The 16,158-nt window shown below is 41.3% G+C and overlaps 1 protein-coding gene across 1 annotated transcript in view; it reads right to left on the bottom strand.

Moving 5' to 3' along the window:
- AADAT (aminoadipate aminotransferase) overlaps positions 1-16,158 on the bottom strand; it is a 78,127-nt gene that overhangs the window by 46,516 nt on the left and 15,453 nt on the right. The window contains exons 8-16 of the mRNA XM_083572161.1: positions 15,916-15,981; positions 14,358-14,440; positions 13,388-13,484; positions 12,289-12,350; positions 10,612-10,676; positions 9,165-9,271; positions 8,931-9,032; positions 8,306-8,338; positions 246-300 (exon numbers count right to left, since the gene is read on the bottom strand). Coding sequence (XP_083428287.1) covers positions 246-300; positions 8,306-8,338; positions 8,931-9,032; positions 9,165-9,271; positions 10,612-10,676; positions 12,289-12,350; positions 13,388-13,484; positions 14,358-14,440; positions 15,916-15,981 — 670 coding nt within the window. The remainder of the gene's footprint in view (positions 1-245; positions 301-8,305; positions 8,339-8,930; positions 9,033-9,164; positions 9,272-10,611; positions 10,677-12,288; positions 12,351-13,387; positions 13,485-14,357; positions 14,441-15,915; positions 15,982-16,158) is intronic.

The following is a 16,158-nucleotide window of genomic DNA, read 5'->3' as shown; positions in this document are numbered from 1 at the left end:
TATACGAAGTGTTAAAAGTTAAAAGCAATCCATTAAAGTCCTAGTTTTTTCCCAGCAACAAAACATTACTGATTTCCTTTCACATAGTGTGAAAACAATGTTTTATGTTGCAACAAATCCTAGTAAAAAAAAATTAAAGCTATAGTAAACATGTCACGGAAATATATCTTCCTTGGGACAGTTGTTTTCCTGTGGACAGCTAATATAAATCATTTTTAATTGGATCCTGGATACAAAAGAAATACCCAGGTAATATTTATCTATCAGAGTTTTGACATGGTTAACAAATTTGTGGAAGGTCTAAACAGATAATATAGCATAAACATCAATACATAAAACAGTGATGGATAATGCTGTATCAAGTGAGTGAATGTGCCTATTAAAATCTGAAGATGTTTGGATAATGGAGGCTACCTGATTGTCAATGCTTATTTTTAATTTGTTAAAACACACATCCCATTTGAATTTCATATACTGTATTCAGGCTACAATTCTATACTCGGTGATGTGCGAGTAAACACCATGGAACTCAATGGAACTTATTTTGAAATCAACTTCTGTAGGATTTCATTCCAAATTATGGAAGGGTAAGCTTTTGGTACTGTATGTTGTGGGGTGTAAGCTGTCAGGACACTAGCAGCCTAGACCCAACTGCAACACTTGGTGCAGGTTGCCAGAATAGGGTGCTGTTGGTTTCTTAATGTGGTTAGAGGCCACCACGGCTGATGGTCAAAAGGAGGCACAGTAGCTACTAGCTCATTAAAGGCAAAAAAGGTAAAGGACCCTTGGATGGTTAAGTCCAGTCAAGGGCAACTATGGGGTTGTGAAGCTCATCTCGCTTTCAGGCTGAGGGAGCTGGTGTTTGTCCACAGAGAGCTTTCTGGATCATGTGGCCAGCATGACTAAACTGCTTCTGGCGCAACGGAACACCATGGCGGAAGTCAGAGCGCACGGAAACGCCGTTTACCCTCCCGCAGGAATGGTACCTATTTATCTACTTGCACTTTTGGGCGTGCTTTTGAACTGCTATGTTGGCAGGAGCTGGGGCAGAGCAATGGGAGCTCACCCCATCATGTGGATTTGAACTGTCAGCCTTCTGGTTGGCAAGCCCAAGAGGCTCAGTGGTTTAGACCACAGCGCCACCCGCAGCCCTATTAGCTCATTAAGGATCAGCTGACACAAATGGCCAATGAGATTCTATTTGGCATCATAATACCTCCAGTTCTGGCTTGCTTCCTTAGTCTAAGCAATTTATTTCAGGTACAGAGCAAGCTGTAATTGGACTATTCTAGCTGACCTCTCTGCATCCTTCCCTCCTTGTGACTCTGCTCTTCACTCATTTGCTTACCAGCTCACTTGATCACCAAGCTACTTTCCACCTCATCGGTCTGCCACTTGCTTTATCTCCAAAATGCGGCAATAGGAAGATTCGTGGAAGTTCAAAAGGGTAGATCAAATGGTACAGGACAGAAATGACAGACAAGTTACACAGCTAACGCCTAATGGATATGGTTAAGGCAGGTGGAGCAGGAAATGTGTGCAAGGAATCCTGTGGAGTTTATGAGGAAACTGCTGTGGAAACAATGAACACGAAACCAAGGAGAGGAGATGAAGCAGATTTTAGTACTTTTCAACTCTGATATTCTCTGTCCAAAGCAGTACCTTTAAAATATATATACATATAATGTAACAGCTAATGAGGTGATAAAAATTCAGACACGTGTTGCTCACTTTCACAAAGAACATCTGCATACAATTCTGGAGTGACTCAGGTGTTCTGCATAAGACTGGATAACAGAGCTTTTACGAACAGAAGGTTCTCCAAACCACATCTTTTGATATCATTCTGTGACTCTGTGGGTATCTCTGTCCCAAAGTTCCGATGTAATATTTTCTCTGTTTAGGGAAGTTTTTAATGTCTGATGTTTTATTGCATCATCATCATCATCATCATCAATTCTGTTGTGAGCCGCCCAGACTAGCTGGTGAAACCCAGCCAGATGGGTGGGTAAATAAATAAATTTACATCTGATCCCCACCTACCACTGAGATGGGAATCTTAGGTTGCTCAGATGGGAATATGGCCCTATTGTTGAGAAATCTTACCTGTCCCCCATGAATAGTTAAAGGCTCAAGAGATTTGCACCAGGACAATGACATCTCATCATCTCATGTTGTCCTCTCCCATCCAGCTTCTCCACCATCTTTGCACCCTTTATTGCAGTTTGTTGAAGCGTAGATGGCAAGCTTCTCAGCATACAGAGTTTGGTTGCTCCTGCTGTTGTTGTTCCTCCTCCTCCTCCTCCTCCTCCTCTTCCTCCTCCTCTGTAAAGTACCATGTACATTGATGGCATAATAATGATGATGTTTTGAGTTCTGACCCACTTTTCCCAGTGTTCCTATAGTAACCATGGCACAAGTTTGGATCAGAGCTTTTCCTTTACATTGTTTTGTGTTTCTAAGTACTGGAGAATTCAGTTTGCTGAAATACCTTCTTAACAACAGCATAAAAGTCCTTCCAGAAACAACCGTACTCAAAGCAGCCAAAACATAATACTATCCGGTAAGGTGCAATCAAAACCCAGACTTTATTTAGCACAAGCCAATGATGTAGGCAACTGAAAATGATGACAACCACCACTTGCTTTTGGAGACACTTTCTGTGGAAGCCAAAAACTTTTAATTGCTAATTATAGCAATGTGGATCAATCTTTTGTGATAAACATAGCAGAGCAGTTCACTCCCAACTGTGGGATTATTTAGTTTCTCAATAATAGGAGTACAAAGCACATGCTTTCTCTCATTTCTCAACACCAATACTGAAAACAACGCAACTAGAGTGTAATATAGTGCCTTTTATTTGAACTCAAAATAAAACCTTACAAGCAATGGGAAATTGTGCTGCGCTAAAATCTGTCCTCCATTTTCACAAAAGTTGTTCTCCCTTGCAAAAAGGGCTTCCATTTTGCTGGCCTGTTCTCGGGGAATTTTGGTGAGTGTGGGGTTTTGAGCTTACCTTATCATTGTGAGGTAGCTGAAGGTGCTGTGTGGTTTAATTTCCGTTAAACATTAGTCTACCACTTTGCAGCTTGTCTTGTTACCTGCATTTTCTGATCCTTAAAAGCCCCATGAGAGGAATTGCCTCATGATATCTTCCCTTGTGCTTTGACCAAAGCATGGCCTACTTGGAAAGGCTGCAGGGTGTAGACTGCTGGTGAGGTGATTTGTACAATGAATGAAAGACCACAATCTTTACCACCTCAAAGTAAGGTAAGCCCAACACCCATGAGAGTCTCACCCAAACTTTTATCTTTCCCTTTGCTATTTCTAACACAATTTCTTTATTCATTGATGGAGAACGGTTAAAAAATGCAGGAGATTTTTTTTTGGGACAGCACTTGTCAAAATTACTTTCCTGCAGTGTGCTGGAGCCTTGCACTAATGCTGTCATATCATGTCACAGCCGACATGTCACAGCTGTACTTGGTTGTGTCAAATGTCCAAAGAGTCAATCTGCAAATAAATAAACAAACAATGCCTGCATGAACACTAAACACAACTTTTCTGTCAACACTTTCAGTCAAAACCTTCGTTTCTACGTGGTATTTCTTAAGGAAAAAGGAAACAGATCGCCCTCAAAGGACACGGCTCAGAGCCTTTTCACAAAGTTGCCTTTGAGCTTCTGTTGCATTATTTATGTTAACATTTGAGCGCTGCTCATGCAGGAAACAAAGCCGAGAAGGGGCATTCGTAGTGCGAATCAGTATTCTGGTCAATGTGGTGTTTTATATTGGCATTACAAACCTGAATGATACAAGAGCCCTTTAAGCCTCGTATGCAAGTCCAGAGGTGAAAAGAACAGGAGCAACTTAAAAACACTGATTCAAAAGGCACGACTGCAGAGAACCATGGAAACTGGTCAAACACCTAGGAAATCTAGATGGTGAATATTTACATTTCCCCTCTCCAATGCATTTTGGGAACATTGGGAACAGGCTGATCCACAGCAGGACCAGAGTGGGAATGTTGTGGCATAAAGCATTATAGCCCCGGCTGCCTAACTAGGGTCTTAATCCAGAATCAGGTTCTGCCACAATGGCAATGTGTGCAAATCTCACCTCCATTTAAGGCACAGCTATAGGTGCTTGGACATCTGTCTGCATATGCAGACACCAAAGCCTGTGCTTTGGCAGAGCTTTACATGCTCTGCACTTCCCCTCAGTGTGCTCATGAGGATGTCCCTTCAGTTCCCCGCCTTCTGCAGTTTCTACAGCAATTGTGACAATGATAAAAGCAGGGTCTCCGATCACACAGAGAAGTCTATTTCATAGAAAACCTCTTCAGGCCTTTCCCAAGCAACACGGGGATGACCAGCGATGGAGGGAACCCCCCCCACACTCAGCCCTCACCTACACTTTCAGCGTTCTCATGTTCAGACAAACATCTGAATATGCTTTACGGAACTATAATTTGACATATGTTATAAATCATGGCGAAAATGTTTGACTGCACATGTGATATGTCCCAAGGCATTTTCTTCAGTGCAGATCACATTTAGAATGTGTGGTTTCACTTTTAGCATTAATAGTAAAGTTTGCAGATCATGCCAAAGAACACTGGGCGAGATCCAACCCTCTGGCACAAGTGGAGACGGCATGCAGGAGGAGAGGTAACAATGTCTCAGAGTATCCCTTCATGCTTTATGAGTTGCTGTTCTCCCCCCTGGCCTTTTGAGAGAGCTTTCACCGGCCACCATTTGAAATGGGAAGCTCTTGAGCCACCATCCACCAGCAGAATCACTTGTGCTGGGTGAATTTCTCACCATGTTATCTTCCTATCAAGCTGGCATTTTGCAAACCAAAACTGTCATACAAATACACAGACAATGTTTATCACTTCGAAGCTTTATTCTCTTTTTATGGGATAAAACTGTTTTAACGATTCAGCCCATGAAAGGGAGATTATAAAATGAGATCAGTTTAAAACAGATTCAGTTCTTTAGTCTTAAGTACAATGTTGCTATATGCAGGGTGCATTTTGATAACATAATAATTTATTAATTTATTTATATTATTATTATTAAAAATTTCTACACCACCCTTCATTTGAAGATCACAGGGCAGCTTACAATATAAAAACACAAAATTACATAGCACAATACCCTCAAAGTATTGTTATTAGCTAAGGGCTAGCTACAAATAATAATAACCAAACCCCAATAATTTGATAAAAACATAGCATGTAATCTATGCTATCATCTGTCAATAAAACTATCCACTACAAGCTCAGGAAAAATAATGATGAGCAAACTTTGCTGCAAAGGCACATTTTCAGTTCAATACATATAATGTTTCTAGTAGAAATATTTGCTGATTCCACCCCAAAACAATGTCAGCAAGTAAATGTTGCAGGTTATCACCTTGTGCGATTTTAGCTAAATTGTCTGCTCCCTCCTTCTCACTACTTAAAAGGAATGTCCCCATAATGACTATTTCAAATTGCAGAAAGCTTCTTTTGGAACCTGAGAAGGATCAGAGCCTTCCATAAAGGGAATTTATAATGTCAGTAAAATACTTTTTATGGTCAGTAATACCAGTGGGGTTGATTTGACGTTTGATAACACAGACAGTTCAGTCTGTGCCAAGACCTATTTTATTCACTTTAAAAATATATTTGTTTAACCACCGTTAGCTGACTATGTCCTCTGTCTGCCCCTGCCTAGAAAATAACATTTATGAATCAGCACATGCTTCCCGGATGTATTCAGCCAAGAGAATTCTTCAGTAGACTGAGAAGATTCTGCTCTTAGCAACAAAACTGAGTCTTTGAAAGAATAATTGAAAATGCAAGAATAAATGGATTCCCAAGTCTATAGGAGAAGAATCCAATGAATATTTTTAGGGGCACCCATAATTGCTCTAAGGATTCTTTTCTGAGAATTTTGCAGATCAGTTGAGATCAGAGGGGCCCCAAGGTTGCACTTTAAGCCATGATCAGTTAATTATTGTTCTTATATTTCTCACTCACCCTTCACCATAAGGTCTCAGGGCTGGTTATAGCAATGAAAAATACAGTATTAAAAACAGTTAGAACAGTCAGAGATTGTTTGAGGACTTTGATATTAGGAAAGAACTTTAGGACCCCACTGGTTGCCTGTTCCACCTTCAGTCTAAGAAGTTGAACGTTTACTTTCCAATTGCAGATTTCAGGAATGCAAACTCCCAGATAACAGATATAATCAATCCACTTAATCATGTGATCATAAATGCTTCATAAAGGCCTTAGATATTCTACCAAGAGAAGGCACTTTTCCATTTTCAGAGTTAATATTAAACTTTTTATTAAAAACAACAACCATGAGAAAACCTCACAGGCGCTTCTGGAACATCAGAAAATTAACAATGTCAATCTGTGTAGAGTAGTAAGGACCATTTCTTCTTGGCAACTGACAACGAGAAATCATTTTAGCAGTGTGGCCATCATATATATTATCATCAAAAAACTAGTAACATTGAGAAATACTTTTAGCACGGTGGTTATATATTACGTAAAAAAACTGAACAGAAACAGGGACAAATATGATGGCTATCATTACTATAATCTGTATCATGTGGTCAGCAGAAGTAGCTTTCATCTTCATTTTTGTAGTTCAGTGGATCTCAACCTTTTTTGTCTGGGTCAGAATCAAAAATTGCTCATGACACACTGAATTTTTTATTGATAAGAAATACATTGGAAAACAGAAAGTAACAACTTCTAGCACTGCTTGATTTTGAAAAAAATATCTATCCATAATCTGCGAATATAAATAAACAAATTATTTAAACAAATTATTTTGATAGTATACTATACCACACTTAAATGTTTAAATGTTTCTTTGATCATCCTTGAATCTTCCCGCAACACTTGCCATCCTCTCCTGCCACACCAGTGAGAACCACTGATATAATTTATAGTGTAATCCTTTACATGTTTACTCATAAGAAAGTCCTTGGCCCAATTTACTTTTGCCATTCCCATTTGGATTTCAGGGATTCACTGCCAAGTGGAAAGAGTTCAATCTGCTTGCTTTCCTTAGACAGATATCGGGTTTGCCATTTTGCATGGAGAGTGCAGCTATTTATTTGGAAATGGGCATTTGATCAGTTGAATGTAAATTCTGGGAGGATGCCATGAAATGGTGGCTGCAGCCACGCTTCTTAGCAGTTCTTGCTACTTCTTTCCTTATTACTTTCGGACTCTTTTGTTCAGTGGATGAGAGATGGAGAAGATGCAGGGCACCTCTACATGCCTCTACATAGTTTGGGGGCTATTATGGTTTAAAGATAATTTCTCATTAAAATCTGGGGAAAACATGTTGATACACAAAAGGGGGCGTTGTTTTATAAACTATTTCAATCTAGCAAAAATTAGCAAGACTCATTGAGGGCAACACTTCAGCCATAGCTTAATTTAGATCTTCCTGAATAACCAGAGCCAGTGTGGTGTAGTGGTTAAGAGCGATAGACTCGTAATCTGGTGAACCAGGTTCGCTTCCCTGCTCCTCCACATGCAGCTGCTGGGTGACCTTGGGCTAGTCACACTTCTCTGAAGTCTCTCAGCCCCACTCACCTCACAGAGTGTTTGTTGTGGGGGAGGAAGGGAAAGGAGAATGTTAGCCACTTTGAAACTCCTCTTGGTAGTGATAAAGCGGGATATCAAATCCAAACTCTTCTAACCAATATTCCAAGATGTCAATATACAGCCTCTAGCAGCAGATGGGGTACTTTAGGTGCACTGCTCCCCTGTCCTCTGTCTGACTGAGTCACTGCAGCACACTGGGATGAAGAGAGGGAGGTTTGTGTGGCAGTGGCCAGGTTGGCATGGTGAATTGGCTCCACTGGAAAATTTACACTGCACCAACCTTGCCACTGTATCCTTCCCGCTCTCTGCATGCTGCAGCGACTCCATTGGATGAAGCTCAGGTGAATACTGCAGGCCCACCTTATTATCTGCTATGGACAGCCTGAAAACAGCAGCACCACCATGAGGGGGGAAGGCGTGCATTTTACATCACAGCATACTCTGCAGACCACAGGTAGCCAATGGGATGCCCGCCAGATGTTGCACTACAACTCCCATCATCCAATGAGCTATGGTGACTGGAGCTGATGGGAGTTATAATCGAACAACATCTGAAGGTCCCCCACAACAGCTCTCCCTGCTGTGGACAGTTGGGAAACCCCAGTGTGTTCGAAAAGGCTGGAGTTTCGACCGTAGATTCTTTAGCTTATCAAGGATTTTTCATTTGGTAAAATCATAAGGCTTCTTTGATGAGCTCAGCCAACCTCTGAAAACCCTGCAATAATAAATAAGAATGATTATTGGTTAGGATTGGAGCCATTCAAGTGTGGGTTCAGGGTCTGCCACACAAGTCTCAACAAAGCCCTATTTATTCTTTCTCTTCTGCTTATTTTGGCTCATGAGCACATGTGAAGGCAGCATTACATGGGCATTCCAAGGAATAGGAAGATGTGCACTTTCCATACCTCCTCCCTCCAGGCCCCATGTCTATCTCTCATGGTGTGGAGCTAGATATAGGAGGTGTATACAGACCTTCTGTGCATGAGTTTAATTGCATAGGGACCTTACTGCTTTATTTCTAAATTAGCTGATTTTGCAACATTCCTACACCAAACAGGAATGTTTGAGCTCCTTCCTTTGAAGGTCAAACCCTTGGCCACTGTTCCCAAATGCTCCTCTCTCTGAAGGGCCAAGTTTCCACAGACCTCAGGGGAGTGTGCGGACTTCACAGGGCTCTCTGGGTGATGCAGGGCCCCAGACTTGCACCTGTGAGTCTGGCCGTAGTGACAACGATGATAGGAGGCTAAATGATAGCAAATCTGACCAAAGAGTTGACAAGCTGGCAGGCACAGCAAGACTGCACTCACCTGATCAATCTGGCTTGGAGAAGAAAGCGAGAAGGAAGCTCTGACGTAAGAGCTGGGATCGGAGCTGTTAATGTTAAACGCTCTTCCAGGAACCAGCAGCACCTAAAGACAAATCTTTCACGTTCAGTTCGTAAGCTTATTCTGCCTCTTCCAATATTAGACACTGTTAAAACTATGATTACCTCCCTCTCTCCCAACATCATTTTAGGCCTAGGATAGTATAGATTTTCATACTTGTTTCTCCAAAGCTTTCTTCATTATCAACTCTTGTGTATCAGAAACTCCCTTGATTTTCATCCATAGAAACATTCCGGCTGCAGGTGAATGCCAGTCTGCTAGGCCTTAAGAGAGAGAGAGAGAGAGAGAGAGAGAGAGAGAGAGAGAGAGAGAAACAGTCAGGGAAAGGAAACATGTAAGAACATAACTTTCATGCAATAACGTAACTTTTCTTCTTTAACTAGTTTGGGTTTCTTTTACATTCTGTGATGATTTACTGTAAGACTTATGAGCTGCTCTTAAGCCATCTGCTGTGCACATCTTCTCATATACTTCTCTGAACAAATGAGGGAAATTATGGACTTCCTCCCTATGTTACCTTCCTTCTTGCAGTACACCTCTATCACATATAGGAAGGGTGAGGGACTTTTTTCTGCCTGAGGGCACATTCCCTTCTGGGCAATCTGCTAAGGGCCACATGACACTAAGGATGGGACATGAGGCAAAAGTGGGCAGGGCAATGGATATAAATTTTTACCGTTGTACAGGAGGCTAGTTTCTACATACACTGACACACTTTTTCCTATCCCACCTCCAGGGAATGAAAGAGGCATTATCAGAGTTGAAGGACACATTCCAACCAGGTATAAACACCTGATGAAGGTGCAGAAAGGGCTGCGGAGGAGTGTGGCCTGGAACATATCCAGCCTCCAAGCCTGAGGTTCCCCTACCAATTTGATTTGATATCCCACTTTATCACTCCCCTTCAGGAGTCTCAAAGCGGCTAACATTCTCCTTTCCCTTCCTCCCTCACAACCAACACTCTGTGAGGTGAGTGAGGCTGAGAGACTTCAAAGAAGTGTGACTAGCCCAAGGTCACCCAGCAGCTGCATGTGAAGGAGCGGAGACGCGAACCCGGTTCACCAGATTACGAGTCTACTGCTCTTAACCACTACACCACATTGGCTCGCAATGGCATCAGATTTACGTATAAGCTAAACAAGCTATAGCTTAGGGCCCCCCCAAAAATTTAAAGGGAAAAAAACTGGATGCACATTTCTAAAATATAAAATAAAAAACAAATAAAATAAAACCTACATACAGCAACGGTGTTTTGTGTTGTCTAGGCACCTATGATGTAAGTAATGGGCCCCGCTTGCTAGCCTGCTCCCTAAAATATTACTGGTTTGCTCATTTCTGTATCAATTACTTTGATAAAATACATATTTTGTTATGTGCAAATGGCTTTAGATACCTATTAGGTCCATAAATTACCATGTAGCATATATTCAACACAAAAAAAAAACAGCGATAATTTGTTGTTGACAAAGGACAGCTGGACATATAAAGGGCCCCATTACCTTCAGTAGCTTAGGGCCTCATCAAACCTAAATCTGGCACTGAATGGCACATACAGGAACAAAACAATTGATTTACAGTTCAAATATTACTCTTGTCTTCAAACCTTTTAGCCACTTATCTGCTGCCACAAGCATCACATCCCGCTGCTTCTTGTAAAAGTCCACCACACTGGAATACAAACATCATTGGGGAAAAGCCATTTCAACAAGAGAACTCTCGCATCATTAAAACTCTGATGGCAAAAACGAAGAGTACGAGTTTATAAATGAAACAGAAATCTGTTACAAACCAAGGGCTGGAGTGTACACAAAATGGCGACTGCAATGTGGAAGCTGGTTTTAGTCCCTCGCCATTCATCTGCGTGCAGTGGCTTATCACACAAAATGAAATTTCTTGTCAGTGCTTTTTAGGGGCAGGCAGGTGGGAGATAGTGGTGATTTAGAGAAAAATCCCTAAATCCAGTGGTGAGTGGCATGTAGAGAGACCTCATGGGGCACATATGTTAAAACTACATGGCTGGTCTTTGTGTATGCATATCCTCTTTGGTGCCATAGATTTCAATAGATGTAAACAGCGCATAGGTACGCATCACCGTTATGAATGTTTAATGTTCATAGCATTAAGTATGCAAATACTGGCGCCATGTAATACTGTGCTCACACTCCGCTCCCCCCGGTAGGTCTCTACATATGCTTCTCACTATAGTATGCTATTAACAAGTGTGTGTGTGTGTGTGTGTGTGTGTGTGTGTGTGTGTGTGTCTGTAGTGGGGCAAGGTGAGGCTCTTCCAATGGTACTATTAATTGGCCAGTTGTAAAATAATACAGTGGTACCTCGGGTTAAGTACTTAATTCGTTCTGGAGGTCCGTACTTAACCTGAAACTGTTCTTAACCTGAAGCAGCACTTTAGCTAATGGGGCCTCCTGCTGCCGCCGTGCTGCCGGAGCCCGATTTCTGTTCTCATCCTGAAGCAAAGTTCTTAACCTGAAGCACTATTTCTGGCTTATTGGAGTGTGTAACCTGAAGCGTATGTAACCTGAAGCGTATGTAACCCGAGGTACCACTGTACATGTTTTATGTTTCCATGGCACTTTTATGTTATTTAAATATTTTTATCTCCCTCTTCAGCAAAAAAAGGCTCCCATGGCAACCTATGTAAGATTAATAAAAATAGTAACAAAAAAGGCAACCTTGCCCGCAAATAAACTTACAATTTAGAAAGACATGACATAAAAGGAAGGGGAAAAAAGAATGCAGAATTTGGAGGACACCGTCAGTTCCTGGAGTTACAAAGCTCTTGACCTGGCCAGCTCTAATGGAAATTCATGGATAGATAGAAAAGAAGAGCCAAATGAAGCTGGTCTCGCAACACAGCTACTGGAGTATATGCTCTTCGATGCACAAAATACAAAAAGTAGGACCAATGAAGTAATTATTTGCCTGCGCTAGACACTGCACACAAATTGCTTTGTGAGGCAAACTGGATGACACTAGCTGTCTTAACAACCCTAGCCTTCTTGGCAGTCCCACGGTTCCTTAAGTTTATAATTAGCTACTCGTGGAGTGGCTTATTTCTTGCCCTCGTTCCAAAGGTCATGATGTACAGCCCTGCTTGGTATAAAAAATGCAGCAGTTATGTCTGATACTGTCAGAAGTAGAAGCCTGATTCTAATCATGTTTCCCTGAAAGTCTTAAGCATGGAGCCTTGGGCTACTGGAAAATAGCCCAACGTGAAAACAAAATGACAACAACATAGTAATGTAAAATATACACGCATTACCCATCTACGTGGTCCAAGAAACCTTTTTGTCCCCATTGTTGAAGAAGCTGGGCTATCATAAGCTATGGAAGTAAAGCTTAGAGTAAATATCTTATCAAGCAGAGACTAATAAACAAGCTAGAATGCCTAGGTATTGGAAAACCTGCATGCCGTGTTTACTCAGAAGTAAGTCCAGTGAGCCTTACTGTCAGGGAAGTTACGTAAGATTACATCCAAAATTCCCTTTAACCCCTTTAATTTATTATTTAGTTATTTATTGCTTCACATTTATGGCTCACCCTTCTTTCCCAAGTGGAGCTCAGGGAGGCTCACACCAATAAAACTACATAACTCCGAACAACATTATATTGCAGAGATTAAAGCCAGCATGGTGAGCCTGTAAGCCTGATACAGCTATTCTTATCTCTCCCCAAGGTTTTTGATCTCTATAAATCTGTATGCCCAGTTCTTAAGGTGTTCCACAACTACAGAATAACCCTGTCAAAGTAATTAGGCCCAGTGTTGCTGTGTAAGTTTTAAGCGGTGTTCATTTGCCCAGAAGCAGAGACTGCATGTACCGCTCCCTTGTGTGTTGCCATTTCCCTTTCCACCATTCTCAATTATGTTGCTAACTCAAAGGAATAGAAATTGAATTGACAAGGGGCTAGTTGCAAAAAGCTCTAGTTCCCATAACATTCTGTGTTGTTAATTAACACCACAGATTCCAAACGCTTAAAAGGTCTTTTTAAATTAAACTCAACCCTCTTAATTCATAATTACTTTTAATAATAAATTAAAAGTAGTGCTAATACGTGACAATTACACTTATTTATCTACACACACGCATGTGCAAACTTTGTGAAAATTATGCTGAAATTACAAAAAAGGTGGACAATTTTACATAATGGTTTTCTCATTGGTTGGTATCCAATTTGTGCAATGTGAATGTTCTGCCAGCGTAAGGATTTCTGCTTGCACAATTGCACAATGGAATAGTCCCCCCTCTCTCCCAATGCACCCCACAAATCTACACCCCAGGAGCTGCCCCAACCCTCATGCTGTTACAATGAAGCTTTCCACAGTTGTTGCATATACTTTTAGAAACCTTGTTGGCTCTTACCTGCGTGAAAGTACTGGTATGCATTGTGGAAACCTGAATATGCAGAATAACTCTGTCGATGAGAGGCTTAGGACCAGTTAGAAACCCTATCCTTAGTCTATGTAAAAAAACAACAATTAATTCAAATTGTAAATTTTCATCATTTAAATATGTAATTACAACTCAATGCATTTGTGCTGGAATACCTTCCTTTGCTCCTGACATTTATCGTGACTTTCAATTCATAGAAGAGAATTATGAGAGAGGAAGTAGAAAGAATACTACAGAAACTGGAGAAGAACCTAGGAGTTCAAGTACCTATAGCTAAGGAACTTTTGACAGCTCAGGTGAATGCTTAGCATTTGCTGTACTTGCACTCTCTAGAAAAGAGCAGAATTTAGTTCTCAGTAACTGACAAGAGGGAGGACAGAGTGGCAGATGGGGGGGGGGGAAGTAAGTGAAATAAAATTAATGGGGAAGGCGAGAAGCAGTCTTTCTTTTATGGTTATAAAGGTAAAGGTAAAAGGACCCCTGACCATTAGGTCCAGTCGTGGCCGACTCTGGGGTTGCGGCGCTCATCTCGCTTTACTGGCCGAGGGAGCCGGCGTACAGCTTCCGGGTTATGTGGCCAGCATGACTAAGCCACTTCTGGTGAACCAGAGCAGCGCACGGAAACGCTGTTTACCTTCCTGCTGGAGCGGTACCTATTTATCCACTTACACATTGACGTGCTTTCGAACTGCTAGGTTGGCAGGAGCAGGGACTGAGCAACGGGAGCTCACCCCGTAGCAGGGATTTGAACCGCCGACCTTCTGATCAGCAAGTCCTAGGCTCTGTGGTTTAACCCACAGTGCCACCCGTGTCCCCTATGGTTATACCAATAGTTTAAGGTTCTTTCTGCAGTGTGTGGCTGGAAAACCCAAGCTCAGAACCCACATCATTGCATTTCCATTTTGGGGCATATGGTCAAGAAAGGAAAAACCGGTATTACCCAGATGAGAGGATCTTAGAGAAAGAGTCCGTCCTGATAACTCGACCATCAATATCCATGGAAAGAAATGTTGGTGCCCAAGGCTTGTGGAAAGAACACAAAGGTTAGTTAGTAAAAGTTAACACAAGAATTCCAGTGCTTTATAAGCAGAAGTATAAGAGGGGTGTATAATACATTGTGGAAGGTTAGTTCTACTAAAAGTAGGCCCAGTGAAATGAATAGATCATTACTAGCTTAAGTTTATTCATTTCAATGACTCTACTCCAAGAAGAACTTAGTTGGCTCCAACTCTTAAAACGTACATAGTTTTTAACCTATTTATGCAGCAACACAGACATGGCCCTGATGTCAGAGTCCCACATTCTTTCTCATGCCTTCATTGCCAGAAAGCATCTTGTTTGTCTGCATGAGAAATGGCAACGTTTGAGATGACGGCATTTCCCAGCTGCTACTATGGCCATTTTGATTTTCACCACTTGCCAGAGCCATTGAATTCAGTATATGGTTGGAGATTTCTTCTTTCCAGTTGTCAGGAGCCAAAAATAAGGGTTGTGCCAATGGTGAGAAAATCCCAAATGACTGGGCACTGACTGCAAATACCACCAAGCCATGGGCTTTTTGTTGCTAGAAACCACTTTGGAACACGAGGATGGACAGGTTTTACCCATGCAGGAGAGCTAGTTGGAAGACTGAAGCCCTTTCTGTCAGCTGGGTGGAGGATAAAGGCAACAGAGGGATGAGGTAAAAAAATGTTTTTTTAAAGATGTGTGTACGTGCGCGCGTGCCTGTCTGTCTGTATATCTATCTGTCATCTATCTATCTATCTATCATCTATCTATCTATCATCATCTATCTATCATCTATCTATCATCTATCTATCTAATAGGATAGATAGGTAAGGAAAAGGCAAAAGACACAAATGACACAAATGATAAGGCAAAAGACACAAATGATGAAGAGAGAAAGGAAGGGGACCAGAGGCAAAAAAGTGAGGATAAGGAGAAGAGGAAGAGGAACTGAGGAAGAAGAGGTAGAGAGAGATCCCAAACAGGATGTGCTCTAAGCTTAGACAGGAAATGGTCTGAGCCTCAACAGGAAGGAAGGAGCAAAGTATTCTGTCACAAGTTCTGAGTGTTTCTGTCTGTGAGCTGCAGGAATAGCTGTACTGCCCACTTCAAGACCTCTGTCATCCACAGGTGAAAATATGTGTATTTTGTATACAAAATAAAAAAGCTCAATAATGTGAATTTGTGCATTTCAAAAAATGTATATTGATGTGTAAACAGAATGGAACAGGCTCATGAATAAATGTACATTAAGCTGATATGAACCAGACATGGACTGATCTGTCCATCCCTACTGCCAAAAATGAGGCACATGACATCCTTTTATTTTTGCACTTTTGCAAATGCCATGATGAGAACATAACTTTCCGCTCAGTGGGGAAAGAATAGGGAAATATCATTTCAAAATACAATCAGTAAGGTGGTATCAGCAGGATGCAAGTTAGAAGAGATAGCAAAATCTATGCTAGCGCACAGCAGAATTGAAAACTCACCTTATCAAACTGAAGGAAGTAATACGGATCATCTTCTATTATAAGGAAATCATATTGTCTTGCAAGCTGAAAGGGGGGAGAAACAACAACCCACTGACACATACGTGCAATAAAATATTTAATCAAATCAGAAACATTCTGTTCCCCAAATGGTTCCCCTTTAAGCCATTACACCATCACACAAAGTAGTCTTCAGGTGTGTCAGGTGAATCCAAACTTAGTTTCAAATGGAATTATGAATAA

This window comes from Podarcis filfolensis (assembly GCF_964270895.1).
Source record: "Podarcis filfolensis genome assembly, chromosome: 9".
In the NCBI taxonomy this organism is placed as follows: domain Eukaryota; kingdom Metazoa; phylum Chordata; class Lepidosauria; order Squamata; family Lacertidae; genus Podarcis; species Podarcis filfolensis.
This window is presented reverse-complemented; position numbering and strand designations above follow the sequence as displayed.